Here is a 17,795-nt window from a genome sequence, read left to right on the forward strand (position 1 = left end):
CAGCTCATCACAGCCTGAGAGTCTACCCCAGAATGCTCTTCTCTCAGCCAAAAGGACTCAATCCTTACTGGACTCTTTCCCTAACAGGAATAATTATGTTAAGTGATTGTTCATTCATTGCACTACACAATGGCTAGGCTTCAATTTTTGTGAGAAAGGGGAGTTTAAAAAGAAGAAAATGTGAAGAAGAAGAAGAAGAAGAAGAAGGAGGAGGAGGAGGAGGAGGAAGAAGAGGAGGAGGAGGGAGGAGGAGAAGGAGGAGGAGGAGGAGGAGGAGAAGATAAGCGGGAGGAAAGAAAGAGACACGTTAGTGAGGAGTGAAAACTGGAGAACATCTTCTACCTTGGTGGGCTGGAGCCATGAGGTGCTACTAAGGTTTCTGAGTTATTCCTTAGAGATTCCTAATTCTAGACATTGTACCAGATCTTCAGTAGACACTTATCTTCTCCACAAAATAAGTCTGAGGAAGGACCAGTATGCTGTCCATTCTAATGTTGTCCATTCCAAGTCTCTAATGAGGAGAGAGACTTGTTATGAATAATTTGCCCCAAATCCTTGAGTCAGCAAGTGACTCTGAAACCTGCTCCCTTGTCTCTGGGGCCCCCTGTGGCTCAGAGTCAACTGAGGGGTAGGTAATTTAGTTCAAGGAACCTTGGATATCATGTAGTGTAAGGAAGGCAAGGGTTAGCAAGGGAAGTTGGTGCGAAGTGTTCACATCTAATAAGAGAAGTAATTTGTGGAACATTTACATGCATTTCCTGCCCAATATCTGTGACTCCAAGCCACTGAGTGTTAGCTCTACGGTTGTCTTCAAATGAGCATAGAAATGCATAAGGACAACATATGGTATTCAAGAAAATATCCAATTTCATTGACTTGGAGGGTTTTTTTTGTAAGTTAATTAGATATCCAAATACACATTTGTTTCAAATCCATGCAGCTGCAAATGTCCTGTGATTCTTTCAAAATATGTATCTGCTAATCTCACTGTACACTTCCCTTGTTCAGGAAGGCAAATAAATACTAATTCAGCTTCACATTTGGGAACTTAAATGCACTCAGGTTAGAAACCTCAGTTATGCAACAGTGATTAAAAATACAGCCAATAGCTCTGAAAAAGTAGATTCTGAAAGAATTCCAATGGTCAGATAATATGAATTGTTGCTTGTGTGACATCGAATAAGAGAAACTCTTTCTTCTAAAACTTGGTTTCTTGTAAAACTCATTTGTATGTATTTAAAGGCATTGCAAATTTGCTATATTTTTAGACCCTGTTTCTGCAAAATTTTGTGACAAATCCCAAAGCTATGAAAACAAACACTTTCATGGTGTTTGAAGATTTTTCAAAGAGTTTAGCCATCACCTAAAATAATAAATGGCATCAAATGTATCCTGTAGACATTGCTATGACATAGTTAATGTTGCTAAATATATAAACCTCCTGTTTTCAATTTATGTTAGGTTTAATGCTTCAAGCATGAAAGTGAAAGTTAGCTTGGCAGTTTTAATTTTAAAAAGTCTACAGATTAATCCATTTCCCATGATGTCACATAAAGTAGACTCCAGAGAATAGAGGAACAGACCTTCTAAACTCTCAATTACGTCAGGGGCTGGAATGATAGCTCAGTGGTTAAGAACAAGAACTTCACTTGCCAAAGACCTGAGTTCAGTGCCCAGCACCCACCTTGGGGTGTTCAGAGTGGTCCATGACTCCAGCTCCAAAGGATTTGATGCCCTCATTTGGCCTCAGTGAGCAACTGCACTCAAATGCACATGCCTTCCCCACAGACACCCAGGCATATACATAATTTTAAAACTAAAAATAAATCTTTAAAAAAACGAGAAATGAACACTTCAGCTTATTTAACAACAGTAAAACGTTGTAAGCAAGTGAGTGTTCTTCACCTCAAATAATTGTTTTAGCGAGACATGTTTATGATTCAAGGACTCAGGAGGCTGAGTTAGAAGGATCATGACTTTAGAGTCACCCTGGGCTTCACAGTGAGACTCTTTAAATAAACAAACAAATGAGCATTTTTTCTTTTAAACTAAATATTTATAATCATAAATACAAATTTATAAACATGATATGATCTGTCATTTTAAAACATATGAAAATTAAATAAAACTATAATTAATCTTGTATTAAAACAATTTGAAAAGAAATTTCAAATTTCTTTTTTTTTCCCCTCAGATTCTTTTTGAGATTGTATTATAAGGACAATTTCACCTGATGCTTTTTTTGTTGCTGCAGACTTTGCATGCATGCCAACATTGTAAGTGGACCATAAACTGTTCCTGTAAAAATGGAGCTGCCCCCACTGTCCAAGTCACTTGGTTTATTTTTATTGGCATCTAAGGAACTCCTGTCCACCAGACTGGTCATTAGAAGTTGTTCTTGGTAGAAATGAATGCAGGGAAATAAGCATCGAGGAAGGACAGGGAAACAGAAGGACAAAGAAAATCTCTGGGCAGACAGGGAGGGACAGGAACTAATTCTATGCACATGCAGAAATTCTCTTAAAAGAGTGTGGCCCTGCAGAGACTTTCTTCTCAGGAGGCGCAACACCCAGCACACCTTCCTAACCCAGTGCAAAACTGTGTGTGATGGAAGATGTTCTTTGTAAGCTTCAGCACATCTCTGGCATCCTCCAGTTCTCCTACTCTCTTGTCCAGTGTTAGATGCTGTCTGTCTTCCCATCTCAATCTGTGTCTGCATACTTCCTCTACTCTGGTAGAGATGGGAATGGAAATATAACTCAGTTGGTAAAGTTCTTGCCTAGCACGTATGAAGTTCTGGGTTCAAAATAAACTAGTGCAAGCTGGTAATGCTAACTAGTACTCGGGAAGTGGAGATTCAAGCAAGCATGGGATATGTGAAGCTCTGAGGCTCCCCTCCCTGAGACAGAGGGATGAGGAGAGAGATTCATTCATCTAAGAACTATTCAGGTAGTAGAATCCTAGAATCTCATTCTCTCATGTGGCACAGGACCAACACAAGTACTTGCAGCATTCCTAGGGTTGAATCAGTGCAGGCTTTCAAGCCTCACTCCAGACCCAGGTTCTGAACCTACAGTTTACAAACTTGGTCCCAGACTATGGATTTATGCATTCAAAAAAAAATAAAAAGTTTACCTAAGGCACTTGGAATCCAACCCATTGTTCTTCATTGGACATAACAATCTCTTCAAAACTTCATGTCTGCCATGTATGTCCCTCCCTTGGTCGTGAGCTGTAGAATGCGAATTTTTCTGTGTCTGTGGGAGACCTGGAGTAATTTGCTACTGGACCAGCAAGCTTCCCTGATGACATTCCTCCAGCATTTGGCTTTCTTGCCACATCAATCATTCAAATTGTATCAGGGTTTCTCCTTTCACCAACAAAGAAAGCTTAGGTCCCAATACCTGAGTCCCTAGACCATTAATATCCAGTAGAAATATAAAGTGAACCACATACATAACTTTTTTTTTCTATTAGCCTCATGGACTACATACCACTAAACAGATGGGTTAATGTAATAATGTTTTGTTTAACTCAATTATCTTAAAATTATTATCATTTAGACACATGCCACCAACTACCTACTAAGTACTTCATAACCAAAGATTTCCAGATGAGACCGTGAATGTCTGAATTATACTGGCACCTAAGCCATATTATGTCCTAGCTCCCTAGACTTTTTCTCCTCTTGGAATGTTTGAGGATTCCTTCTTTCTCCTCCCTTTGTGTGTGTAAATGTGGGGACAGCACATAGCAGTGCTGAGGGCTGAAAGCAGAGCCTTCCACATACTAGGCTCCTTCGCTGCCACTGGGTTTTATCCCCAACCTTCCTTTTCTTTATATTTTGAGTAAAAGTCTAAATTATGCAAGCTGACCTTGAACTCCTTCTGCAGTCCCAACAGTCCTTGAAATCAACCTGCTCTAAAGAATTATGGGAAAACCATGCCTCTAGTTCTCTACTTCCACTCGCCTTGAGCATTGCCAGTATGAGTTGCCTCACTAGACAACATCATTTCTTCCTTCCATGAAGTCTATGGACACTTTAATAATCTCACCACTTAGCCTCATGGAAGTATTTGAACCTAGTGGCCACTGCTATCTCCTCCTGGATTCTTTCCTAACATGTTGACAGCCCCTTATTCTCCTTTACAAATCTAGTGCCACCCTCTATCCTTTCTGTCTTCCAGACTCTCCTGTCCTTGATTTTTAGGTCCCCTCTACCTGCTACTTTTAATTTCCAGCTTCCTTTCTAACAACCCACTTGGTATCTATATTAGATGTCTTATAGAATTTAAAAAGGAATTCTTGATTTACAACATGTTTCTCAGAGGAACACACACACACACACACACACACATACACACGTCTAGGTGTGCACCTTGTTAAATAGCTCTTAGCTTACCAAGCAACTCACTATGTTGCTGAGGTTTGAGTTTTCTTTCTCGATTATTCCCCGCTTCATTCTACCAATAAGTCCTAGGCCCTATGTCCGAAGAATGCCTTTGTGCTTCGAGGAGTGTCCAACAGGACTACATTCAATGGATGAGAGATCCACATTCAGGTCTATACAAAATCATAAACATAATGCATTATGGGGGGAGGGAGTATGTAACTTTTAAAAAACATATTAGATATAGTGGAATCTCAGGGGCGGTCATTAGTTTATAATGATGTGGACCTCCAGATTGGGATTAGTGCCCTTATGAAAGGGTCCAGTGTATTGACCCTAAATGGCCTTCCTTGTTTTCATCTCCAGCCATTCACTGTGTCTTTTTCTGCTTCAGCAATGAGAGATACAGAATCTGCCAGATCCTCCTCTGCTTCAGGTCTCTGCAAATGTGCTATCCTCAACTCAGATTGTCACGAATTGCCTGTTCTTCCTGACTTCCCCATTCTCAGATATTTGGCTTTATCTATTCTGCATTGGTTTTAAATATTACCTCCTAGATGGGTTTGCTCAGCTGTTCTATGCCCTGGTGCCCTGGCTTATTTCCATGAGAAGCAAGTGCCTTTGTTACATTTTATTCTTCTCTACTCTGGCATTATTGTCTAGAGAAGGTTGCATCTATTTCATTCTTCCCTGCAGGGAGGATAAAGGAATTCTGTGCACAGAAGACATTTAGCAAATGCTAACTTACTAATGGGTCTAGAAAGAAGGATGCCTTAGCACTCTGTCACTGACTACCTGCCACATGCCTGACCACCCTTTGTCATGTTCTTGCATCTCTTGATCATATTCAAAAGAGTTCAACAGCTTTAGCCATGAATGAATTGGCAACTAGATAAATAGATTCTCAGTAGTAAGATAAATCTAAATTTATGCTTAACACTCCCAATAATAAGCAGGCTAGAGAGTCTGCTCATCTCTCTTTAGAAAAGTTATTAGAATCCATTTCCCTAACTCTGTTCCCAAATTGTAGTCTGATACTAGAGGGCTTCCCAGTTGTAGGAAGAGCTCGTGTTGGGATTTTAGTTAAAGGGACTCTGAAGTGATTCTAAAAATGCTTGGCCATTGGTTGCTGGGGTTCTATGACCTACATGTAACCCAAATAGAGAGACGGTGAGTTGTCTGTTTAGGGAGTCATTTAAGTTTGATGGAATGGTCCTCTGGTGCTATGGAAAGTTAGAGTAAAGCAACTTTCTTCCTGATTGAGAAATCAGAATGCTACATTATTTTCCACATAATACTTAAAATTCCCTGAGCTCCCATTAATTTTCCAGTGAGAATGCATAGGAATTGCCCATCCATCTTCATGACCTGTTATGAAAAGATCTCTGATGAAATCATGCACTTGTCTGTGCTCAGAAATACAGAAAGTCTGACACGAATGTATTGGCAATTTTAAAGTGTTCAAGGCAGAGGAAAATCCCAATGAAGAGACCATTTTGTGGAATCCAGAAAAACACATTTTCGTCTCCTTTCACTTGTTATGATAATATCTGCGAAGTTCATACTGACATAGCTAGTTTCTAAATGAGAACACACACACACACACACACACACACACACACACACACACTCCTCTACCTACCTACCTTATCCGGTTGCCTGCTCTGTCTGCCCTCACTTCTCTTACCTAGGAGTAGCCATAACTCCCTGGTTTGTCCTTGCTATGGACCAGAACTGTAAAACATCGCCACCTTCAGTTAAAAGAGGTCAGTGTGTGCACATGTAGAAAGCAGGTTCAGCTTCCTCCCAGGCTGTCTTTTTTAAGTGTCTCAGCTTGATGAGTTTTTTTCACTGGCCTTCTACTGTGTCTCTCTGTACAGTTCCACAAAGTGAAAGAAAAGGGAGAAAGTGGGGGGACATAGTAAATGCACCTGGATTGAACACAAAACTTAATCCACTTGCAAGGTTTTATACTAATGTCACGATGAAGGACAGCATACTTTTTGCATGACAGAATAACTCTGAAAAGTGTGTGTTTTCTTCAGGCCTACCAATTACCATTCTGTGGAAACTGTACTTTTGAAGCCTAAAGATTTAAACTTGTCCAAATATTGAGTCTGACTTCATGATAGAATATGCCTCTTTGGTAAAGATGTATCTCTTCTATCCAGGCTTATGGGACTTGAGTGATTCAGTGAGTTTTCTCAGAACAAAGAAACACGCAGAGATAGTCTGCTGAGTTTTCTGAGCAAGACTGCAGAGCCATGGACAGAGCTGAGCATAATAAAACATGACCCTGACATACTCAAAAACAGCTGCTTGGTATCAGGAGTCTTTTAAAGACAGAAGGTTGAAAACCTAAATCAATGACATTTTCCTTGCAGCATGTGAGCAGCCTAACGTGAATAGATCATGAGTAGAATATTTATAGGGATAAGGTCATATGTACTTCCCCTTCAACCTCAGGATACTCTCAGTCAGGGGTCCATGATGTCAGTGAAAAGGATGAGCCAGCAACCCCACTGAACATTCCAGAAACATGTGTTCCTTTTGCACACATCACTCTTTCCAGCAATATGTCCTGACACAATTCTCCGAGGCCAGAGTTCACTCAGCCATCCCTTGGATCAGGTTTCAGACTAATCTATAGGGCAACACAGATCACCCCAGCAAGTACTTCCCACTCAGGTTCATACCCTTCTTCCTATGGTCTCGAGGTAATGGGAGCCACCTGTCATCACTTCTTAGAGATCCTTTGGTGCTTGTTTGGCACGGGTTTGCTACAGACTTCGCTTGACCAGTGGTAAGGAAACTCATGACTAGCATTAACAATCCCAGTTGTTCATAATTTCCCTCTCATTGAGGTGAAGGCAAAAGGAAAATGGGCAGAACTAGAAACGTGCTTGCCTACGATGTACCGAGCCCCAGGTTTGATCCCCAGCACCACATAAACTGAACATATTGGTATCTTGTCATTTAAGCATTCAAGATGTAAAGGCAGGGGCATTGGAAGCACAAGGGTATCCTTGATGACATAGAAACTGCAAGGATATCCTGGGCTACATGAGACCCTATATTTAAAAAGCAAAGATTAAAATAAAGGAAATTGAATGCTGGATAATACATAGGGTATGTCCCTAAAGCAGCCTACATTAAGGCTGCTATGGATATGTAGTTTGTTATTTATACTTAAAGAAATTAAGATAAATTTAACCAGATTGCTTCTCATGGAAAGTAGAATCCATTTCACTTGACATAATCCTTTCTTTCTCTTCTCACTGTCGCATGCTTATTTTCTAATATGGGCACAGGTTTCCTATATTTAGAAGTAAAATAAATGGGCATTTTAAGAGCCAACATTGATGTTTAGTCTTAAAAGTTGGGTCTACCATGGCAACAGCAAACAGCCCATTATCTTCTTAAAGAAAACAATTTATCAAGCCCAGGAGCCAGAGAATTATGTGTCAGCAATCGTCTCGGCCTCATAATTATAAATTTAGGAGGATCTGGTAAAATGCATGAATCCAAAAGAATTATAGTGTTTCATTGTGAGTCAGAATAAAGAACCCTGTTATTTGCACACATTCTACATCATCAGAGATATTTAGAGTGGATCAGATCTAAGCAATGATATTGTCTAACCTTGTTATTTTCCAGATGAGGAAATTCAAGTAAAGAACCTTCGTGTGGGTGGGGGAAGTTCTAGACAGGGTTTTCTGTGTAGCCCTGGCTGTCCTGGAACTCACTCTATAGGCCAGACTAGCCTTAAACCCATAGATCCAGCAGCCTCTGCCTCCTGAGTGCTGGAATTGAAGGTGCCACCACCACCACCCAGCAAGAACTTCTTAAGAGAGTGCATTAAAGTACAGCATACCTTCTAGCTGTCTGAGCCACTTCAATAACTATCGTTCATATTGTCACCTCAGTTTTAAAAAAAAATGGACTCATTATAATAAAACTTGTTTCTTGTATTTTGCATTTTTTTTGGCTCCATGTATTCCTTCCTTCCCCCTTCTCTTCACTCACTCATGGAAAGATTAAGTCATCAAATCCTATTGTCTTTGAGGAAGTTTGCTGGACAGTGAACTGGTTACAAGCAAAAGGAGCTTCTGGGGAATCGGTGTCCTTGACGCCCCCTCAGGACAAAGTGAGACTACAGCCTTCCTGCAACTATGGTCAAGAATTACCTGGGAACTGAGAAGCCAAGAGTAACTATTCCCTGGGAGAGTAAACAGAAGTGACTTGATGGGGCAACCCTGACTGTCTCCGGTGTGATGAGCATGAGTCTCGGGCAGGGACAATAGCAAAGGCTTTATGGGAAAGGCAGAATAGGCCCAAAGGCAAGAGCAATGGTAGATAGCCATGTATCCAGAAAGTTGATTTAGCATTAGAGGAGAGAGGGGGGAGGCAGGGGTGTGGGAATCATGGGTGCTGAGAAAAGAAGGTAAATTATAAAGTGAATTAAAAAAAACTACTGCATGTCATGCTGAAGATTTTGCTATGAACAAAGAAGCCAGTGTCGACAAACCTTGTAACTTAAGTGACATTTTACATCATGTGTATATCCAAAAATCCTCCTGTTAATTGATTGCTTACAAAAGCCACTGACCCTGAAGCCTGCAGTCAGTTTATTAAGGAATATTCTATATTTTGGGAAGAAATTAAATTCAAGCACCAAAGGAAGAATCCTGAAATAAATGAGAAAGAGGGGGAGGAGGAGGAGGAGGAGGAGGAGGAGGAGGAAGGAGAAGAAGAAGAAGAAGAAGAAGAAGAAGAAGAAGAAGAAGAAGAAGAAGAAGAAGAAGAAGAAGAAGAAGGCTGAACACTGAATAGTTCTCTTATACTGTGAGTGAGGTGTGTTTGTCATCAGTTGTGGGGTGTGTCTGCCACAGTGGGGTATTCATCCCATGCCCAGGGCAATATCATTTTAGAAAGTATGGGACGCTTAAGGCTTGGCAGCTAATTTGACAAATTGGACTTTACCCAAGGAGGAATTAAATGGGCTAAAAAAGAGAGACCAATGAGAGAAAAGAAATTAGTTAGTGGTGGTTGTGGAAAAGATTCCAGTGTAACCCAGTGAGGGTAACATAAAAGGAAGGGTCCAGATTTATGAGGGATTTAGAATAGAGCCACAAGATGGTATCAGAGGGATGTGGGGTAGAGGTCAAGGGAACAAATGATAGACACTATCCTTGGGGGTAAATGACTTGGGAGGCTAGATAAATGACCCTGTGATTGTCTAAGTCAGGATTAAGAGGATGGGGGAGGGGCTGAGGAAGGAGAGGAGGGGAACCAGACAGAGGTGTAGCAAGTCAGAGCCCTGGATTAGGATACAACACCAACCAGGGAGCCTTGAATATTCTAGATCCCTGCTAATTCTTGTTGGGAAAACTGTCTGGCTTTTGTTGGTTATGGGGTAACTGAGATTGTCTTGCTGGTTCTCACAGCATCTCAAATGCCAGCTAGATTATAGAAGACTGTTCAGTCTATAAATCACCACCATAAACATTCACCTCGCCGCTGATGGTTTTAGAAAATTCGTGATTCCATCCGATAGACCAATTGAAGGCATGCCAGGCATCTTTATTGCCCTAAGGTGTTAAAAGTGAGCACCTTTAAGAGCAAAACATCATTAAAAACCTACTTAGGTAAGCAGTTTGTGGGGAGTTTTGAAGGATGGAGAGATACATTAAACACAGATACTGTTCTCATAGAACTTATAAAGGCTGAGATAAAGTTTTCCAGGGATTTAAATTATGTTCATGCATCAAGTATCTGTACATAATTTCTAGAGGAGAAATCCAGCCTCAAACATTCTCCAAGTAGCCATTGCTGCTGTGAAATTTGTTCCCGTGGATGACGAGAATGTTCTGACGGTACTGGAGCAAGCAACAATAAAGTGAATTTGTTGGTACTCTTTAAAGAGTTGAAAGGGAAAAATCTTGCCTGCCGTTAGTAATCGTTTTCGTATGCTGTGTAGCGTAGGAGAAGTAAATGGCTGTTTGTCTTTTGTTTGTTGCATTTCTGCTCATCCAAATATGTGACACAGCAACAAGTTTGAGCGTTCTCATGAAACCCATTAGTTCCGTTTCCATAAGGAGTTTTTCTTTCCTCCTTGGCGGTCAGGCCTAGCGGGCACAGACTTCACCCTGCAAAACAGCCATAGGCTTGAGTGAGGGAAAAGACAACATGCCCAAATGTTGACACTCCTTCTTCAGTTTCTAGATCTTTCTAGGGAAAGAAGTGTTTTCATAAAACACAGACAGAATTCATTTACATAGAGCTTTCCCTTAATGGCTCCTGTCAGGATAGAACAGCTGAGAAACATATGGTACCCATTTCCCTGTATCACTTGGGAAAAAGTCCACATGTAAATAAAGCCAACATAAAAGAGTGGCCCTTTGAACCAATGACCTTGTATAATACATAAATATATCAGTAAAGCACACTTGGTGTATTGACCCACTAAGTCATATGGCTTTAAATATTTTTAATCCATTATGAGATGCATAGTTTTTAGAAGCTCCAAAGGATCAAGGTTATTGACAAAATATCATCAGATATCATGCCAAATAATAAGCATGTGTCTCATAATGTCTATGAATAAGTTTCCCCACAATCTTTATAGACTGGGGGGTGGAGTTAGTGAGTAAAATCAAATGCCTATTTATACCTTACATGCTCCATGTTTTTTCTTTCCCTGTTGCTTTATGTGAATCAAGCACTCTGTGTTCCTAACGCAGAGAAAATGGCTTGGCAGAAATTTCTGGCAAATTATAACTGCTCATAATTTAATATTTTAAAACATAAAGGAACATATTAAAGATAGAAAATTTTCTCATTTACAGGGAACTGATTGGAATTATTAGTCATTGCCTTTACATATTGACATTGCATAAATGACTTTAAAGAATCTAGCTTTCTCTGGCGGTTTTAACTCCTGTGGGTTTATTAGCAGAGCTTATTCCCCTCCCATGAAATTAAGCTGCAAATCCCTCAGAAGGATTCACTTTATGCATGTTAAAAGATTGATGAATTGTGCAAAGTGAGATTCAAGGTCACATACTTGTGTCAGATAATTGTGTGCTCAGGGCCAAGCATTGCACATGGCTCAGAACTCTGGCCACAAAACGGTGAGAGTAAGGGAGTGGGGAGTCTGACGACATCTAGATGCCCCCCTTCCCTTCTCAGTAGCCCTTGCTATACATGTTGCTCACTGGGAAGAAACCATTCCTCCTCCCATAACTTTTAGTGTTCTCTTCCAGAGCTAGAAGAGCCTCGGGGGTGTGCTGTGTACTACAGACCTTCTCAACCCAGGCTAAGAGAACTTATGATTTTATGATAAGGGCACTCAGTCATCTCTTCACTATATTCCATAACTTCTCTGGATGCTTTTAGGACACATCTCAGCATAAGCAATGACTAGTAGTACCACATTTAGGTCACTCTATTAAGGAGCTCTTTAGCTGTAAGAGTTAGTCATTAGCAGAGCCTATTGTAAAAGTTACAGACCTGAGCACACCTACTGCCTCAGGGTCTCTCAGTCTTTGCCTGAGCCCAACAGCAAAGACAAGCAGGTTTACTTTGGATTAAACTCTTCCCAACTACAGCTGTTTGGGGGATAAAGAGTAGCTGGAAGGAAGCCTTACCTGTCTGACATAACATGATATAAGCCAAACGCGGAAGGATAGGAACCTGTAAAGTAGCCTCGAGGAGTGTTGGGTCATCTGCCTTCTAGGAGAGCAGTGTCTTGGAGAGGACGCAACCCCGCTGGAAGCAAGAACACTGCAGCTTCTCTAGCCCACCCTGACACGTGCTACCAATACAGCTTGCTTGTATTGAGGTTGTGGTTTTTCACCTTATCTCCAAATGTGTTTGGCTGCCTCACTGTCTATCTCAACCACTTAGTTGAATGTAGGCCAATGTGCTGTCTTTATTTTATCCATACCCCCCCAAAAAAAACCCAGCAACAATGACAAAAAAACTATTTTGAGTACTAGTCTAGTTTCCCTATGTGCCCTTCATGACTTCTCCTTGCTCCATCTTTTCCTACCTTCCCCAAAATGGAGGGCAGTGTTACTCTAAGGAGTTCTCTAGAGACCCACCACCACCACCACCACCACCACCACCACCACCATGCTATATGGACAGGATATAGACACTTAGAGGCCTGCTTGCTGCCCCTCTATACAGTATAGACTGTACGCCTGCCAGCCTAGTGGCCCACCTGTAGCAGGAACTGCTACAATATGCAACTCTATGGTGATCAGATGGAAGAGAAAGACTAGTGGAACAGTTTGAGCATTATGACAAGAGATGGAACTGGAGACCCTAGGGTGGAAAGGAGTAATCTGTTGTGAGTGGCCAGCCCCACCACCTGAGGCCATGGTGCTGCCACCAAGGTCCTGTCTAGGTCCTGTAGCCATGCAGAGGCTGAGGGCAGTGTTGGTCTCTGTGGCTCATATTACCACTAGAGACCATGGGGAAGTCCCTGGTAGGGGAAGTCCCTGGTAGGGGCAGCCGCGAGGGACCTCATGGATATCCAGGGGCTGTGCAGAACTGACCTCACCCATCCATCACTAGCTTTGGTGCTCTGGAAATCTGGCCCCACTTCTCACCATCAACAGCAGGCCCTGCATCTGTCCAGCTTCAGTACCCAGTACAGTGGACCATGTACCTCACTAGGGCAACACAAGGAAGCTGGACTTAATGGCCAAAATCTACATCATCTGTGAACTGTTGGACCCTGTGGAAGGGCCAGTCCTGCTGACTCAGTGCTGCAGGATCTCCATGACACAGGGTAACAACACGATAACTGAGAGGAGTCCTGGTGAGAATCCAATCCTGACGGTGTCACAGAAGCCAGAGACCTCAAACCAAACCAGTGACTCATTGCAGTGAAAGTTTGCAAGTGAAGGTGTGTGGATAGAAGGCCATACTGTAGAACACTCTGACACACTACACCTTCTACTGGAGATGTTTTCATGCTTTTTGTTTGTTTGTTTGTTTTGTTAATTTTTTTGTTCGTGTGTTTTTATTTTCTTTGGGGAGTTGTTGAAGAGGATAGGACAGATATGAGGGGACGGGGAGATGAGTGGGACTGAAGTACATGATGGGAAATTCACAAAACATCAATAGAAAGTTTTGTTTTCAAGAGTATGTTCTTTTGCCAAATGGAAATGCATTTGTGGTGTGCCATGACCTGGTAAGCACCATGAGATGGTCCTGCCTGATGGTTGACTGGGATACTAATTATAGGGTCCATAGACTCAACCATGGTCGGTGTCCCATGGACAGACCAGCACCTGACTACCTTAGGCTTTTCTTCTCCTACCCTTACCATCTAATAGAAAGTCATATAGTAGGGCAGAATTTGAGTTTGTAGAAGATAAGCTATGTTCTCCACATAGATGTCTCAAACATTAGAGATGCGTGCACAGGCAAGTGCATGCTTGTGCATGTGTATGTGTGCGCATATAACACTTGTACACTGGCTTAGTGTGGAAGCCCATTCCTGCTTTGTTTTTGTTGTTTTTCTTTGTTTTTTGTTTTGTTTGTTTAGGATAATGGCAAACATGTAAATAGTACCAGAAATACCCAGTTATAAAATATCTGTTGGGGTATCTTTATTTTAACTTTCTGCCTTTATCACTATTGCTACTTTAATTAAATTTGAGTCAGTATGTCATATCTTTTTTTATCATTCTCTGCCTTGCAGTGGTAAGTATAATTTCATCCTCTTGGCATTATCCCTTTGCATGGAGACCTACTGTGAGCATAACCTAAGCGAGCATGTTTACCTACATGGCCAAACTGTGTTCAGATTCCAATTTAATAGTCTCCTCTGTTATTTTTTTTTTAACAGTTTCTAGCTCTGGCTGGAATTGTGGTGTCTCAACTCTCATTACAAACCCACAAAAGCCCACTGGAATCGCTGATGTATACAGTAAGTTCCGCCCAGTGAAGCGAGTTTCTCCACTGAAGCATCAGCCAGAGACTCTGGAGAACAACGAAAATGAGGACCAAAAGAACAATACAGTGGAATACCAGAAAGGGGGGGAGACTGACCAGGGCCCCCAGCCTGAGGAGCTCAGCCCTGAAGATGGAGTCGGGGGGTTGCCAGGCAAGGGCTCAGAGCCCAGCCAAGCCCTGGGCGAGCTGGAGCATTATGACCTTGACATGGATGAAATTCTGGATGTGCCTTACATTAAATCCAGTCAGCAGCTGGCCCCGCTCACGAAGGTCACTTCAGAGAAAAGGATTCTGGGTTTATGCACAGTCATCAATGGCCTCTCTGCCAAAACCTGCCCTATCACGAGCACTGAGAACTCCACACCCAACATGACTCCATTTTGTGTTCTTTCTCCTGTGAAAAGCCCTCACTTACGGAAAGCACCTACTGCCCTCCGGGACCAGCACAAGCTCTCTACAGAAGACTGCGAGAGCTCGCCAGCTCTGGGTAAATGTGGCCCTGCAAATGAATCAGAAAACCACAGTAAAGACTTCTTAAACAAGGTTTTTAGTGATCCCCATAGTCGGAAAATTGAGAAGTCTGGGCCAGACTGCAAGCTCAGGTCCTTCCACCTGCAATCTTCAGCAGCAGGAGCCAAAACAGAGGAGCCGATCAATGGCATGAACTGGACCAACACCCAAGGCACGGAAGAAAGAACTGAGTACCTGAAAAAAGTAAGAAGCATACTGAACATTGTCAACGAAGGACAGATATCGCTCTTGGTAAGTATTGTCTGTCTGTCTGTCTGTCTGTCTAACCTATAGACTCCATCTTATAACAGGATGAAGTGAGGTTTTTTTTCACATCTTTTTGTAGTTTTTTTTTTATTAGTTCATTGAGAATTTCCCACAATGTGTCTTGATCATATTCACCCCCTTTGTTTGGTTAAAAAATCTTTGTTTTGCTAAATCTTGACCTGTGGCTTTAGTTGAGAGTAGTGTGTTTTAAACTCGAAGGTTTGAGGTTAAAACGGGAGGTCGGGGATGGGGAGGTGGAGACACAAAGAGCCACAGAAGATGATTAGTGCAGTTTAACATCATCTGAACTCAGCTGGGATAAAAGACAGTTAATCTAAGAGGAAAATAAAGCATGGGGCCCAGCAGTGTGCGCCAGTTGAATTGGAATGCCTTCTTTTTCCCCTTTGCTTTTCAAATGGTTCCCCATGCTCGCCCTCCGTTCTGCAAGGATGTCAGTTTTTAGCTGATGGCAGACCTGCCAGATCTGTGAACAGAGAGTTCTCTGTTTCCCCCTGATCATTATTCAGAAGAGTTGGGGTGGGGGGGTTGGAAAGCATTTGAAGACACAGCTTCCCCTAGAGGTTGATTGTTCTCTGACCCACGGGGGGAATTTTTACTTTGTCCCAGGGCTGCATGTCTAGGGAACATGAAGAATTGTCTCCAAAGACTCCAGACACAGAGTTAGTTGGTATAAGAAATGTCTATTGAAAAGCTCAGCTGAAGTAGCATTCTGTCTGTTGCACTTTCTAGCTTCCAGACACTGATCAAATAGTAGCAAGCCTGAGCTCCATAAAGTCTCATTCAGGAAAATCACGGCTTCACAACATTGTGATTCTCCATAACGCTCAGTGTGCACAGATAAACTATACTATGCATGGCCTGCTATGGCAAACAGGACAATATCATTGAACAATTTTACCAAATGAAGCCATAACTTTTTCTCTTAAAAATGTGTTCTTTGTTTTTCCTGACTGTTTCCTCTTATTCTCTTTGGTTCAATTCTTTCCTTTGTCCCATATATTCAGAAGACCCAAATGCTAATAATACTGCTCAGCTGAGCTGAGTTCAAGCAAAAAATTCTACCAAACACTTCATACTCAGAGGACTGAATGTCACAAGAGACAGTGTGTGTGTGTGTGTGTGTGTGTGTGTGTGTGTGTGTGTGTGTGTGTGTGTACATATAGCCAAAGAACCAAGTTCCTCCAGATAACCCAGATGCCCCTGGGAGTCGCTGGTGTGGAGAAGGACCTGGGAAAGCGCTAGTAACCACAGCCATAAGGTACCATGCAAAAGGAGCCAGCCTGGCAAGCCAAACACTCAAAACAAGTACTTCATTCATTCAACAAACCTGTAACAGTCAATAAAACCTAGCACCATCCCTCGGGCACTTAGCAGGGTGGTGACAGAGGTAGAGAAGCTCTGGCTTATCATCAGTTTCACCTCTGGTACCTAAAAAATCAACTGGAATCCTTCGCAGCTCATTGGTCCTAGCTCTGGGCTCCTCCCTCATGCTGTCCTTTGAGAATGAATGTTCTAAAGCAGGGGCTCTCAACCTTCCTAAGGCTACGACCCCTTAATATAGTTCCTCCTTATTTTTGCAGCTACCTCTTAACTGGAATTTTGTTATTCTTGTGAAACGTAATGTAAATTATTTTTAGAGATAAAGATTTGCCAGGGGTGGGGAGTGGGGGTGGCAAACCACAGGTTGAGAACCACTGTTCTAAAGCATATTATAATCAGGGCAAATAAAAATAGCAAGGGACTCTAACTAGATCATGGACTGTTGGTTCCCTGTGCCCAGTGTAGACCCTGCATGGTGTCTTGTTCTGACTTACTGATTGAAGCTTCTCTCCTGCTCTGTGCAGCCACACCTAGCTGCAGACAATCTGGACAAAATTCACGATGAGAACGGAAGCAATCTGTTACACATTGCTGCATCAAAGGGCCATGCAGAATGCCTGCAGCACCTCACGTCACTGATGGGCGAAGACTGTCTGAATGAACGGAACACAGAGCAGCTGACTCCAGCAGGCCTGGCCATCAAGGTGACCACTCTGGGGCTGGGCTACCCTAGGCTGTGTCTTTTGATTTTAAGATTTCTTGTGAGCTAAGCTATTGGAAAGGGGAGAGGAGAGAGTGATGTATTAAATAAACAGCAAATGAATGTGCTATATATAAAAAGTTAATCATGTAAGTCACTACCACGCTGAGATTTGGATGGCATTCCAGCTTATTATCCAACAAGGATAATCTCCAAGTCAGCCCACAAAAGAAAGAAAAGGATGACCGCCTACAGAATTTTTTCATTATTCATAGTGATTGCATTTTGGATTCTTACCCCACCTGGCTCTCTCGGAGACTGTGTCAGTTTTTCCTAATGTGGGAATAAGGAGCATGGAGAATCAGACCAAGGTGTGCTAATAAGGGAGGCTAGCACTTGGATGCTTCTCTCAATAAGGTGGGCTTTGAATGGAGCAAATCTGAGTTCAAATGTCATCATCAGCATCAAAAAAACTGAGGGTTTTGTGTTTAGCTTTCCAAGACAGCACAATATGCTATCTGTCATACCCAAGCATTTACAAATTAATGCCAACAGGGATGGAGTTAAAACCTGGACCATTACACATACGCACACATGCATACAAGCACCTTTATA

At 42.0% G+C, this 17,795-nt stretch overlaps 1 protein-coding gene across 6 annotated transcripts in view; it reads left to right on the plus strand.

The window, feature by feature from the left end:
* The window catches only part of Sncaip (synuclein alpha interacting protein), a 152,123-nt gene that overhangs the window by 91,532 nt on the left and 42,796 nt on the right, over nucleotides 1–17,795 (plus strand). For 5 of the 6 annotated variants that reach the window (XR_015046117.1, XR_015046116.1, XR_015046118.1 and 2 more), the window contains exons 4-5: nucleotides 14,256–15,124; nucleotides 17,005–17,184. Coding sequence is in view for 1 of the 6 variants with exons in the window: in XM_021150292.3 (XP_021005951.1) it covers nucleotides 14,256–15,124; nucleotides 17,005–17,184 (1,049 nt within the window). In the remaining 5 variants the exon portion in view is untranslated. Of the gene's footprint in view, nucleotides 1–14,255; nucleotides 15,125–17,004; nucleotides 17,185–17,795 lie in introns of those variants that run through there. The other variant, XR_015046119.1, reaches the window with a different exon arrangement.

The sequence above is a fragment of the Mus caroli genome, unplaced genomic scaffold (genome assembly GCF_978045245.1).
Source record: "Mus caroli unplaced genomic scaffold, Mus_caroli_1 scaffold_19, whole genome shotgun sequence".
In the NCBI taxonomy this organism is placed as follows: domain Eukaryota; kingdom Metazoa; phylum Chordata; class Mammalia; order Rodentia; family Muridae; genus Mus; species Mus caroli.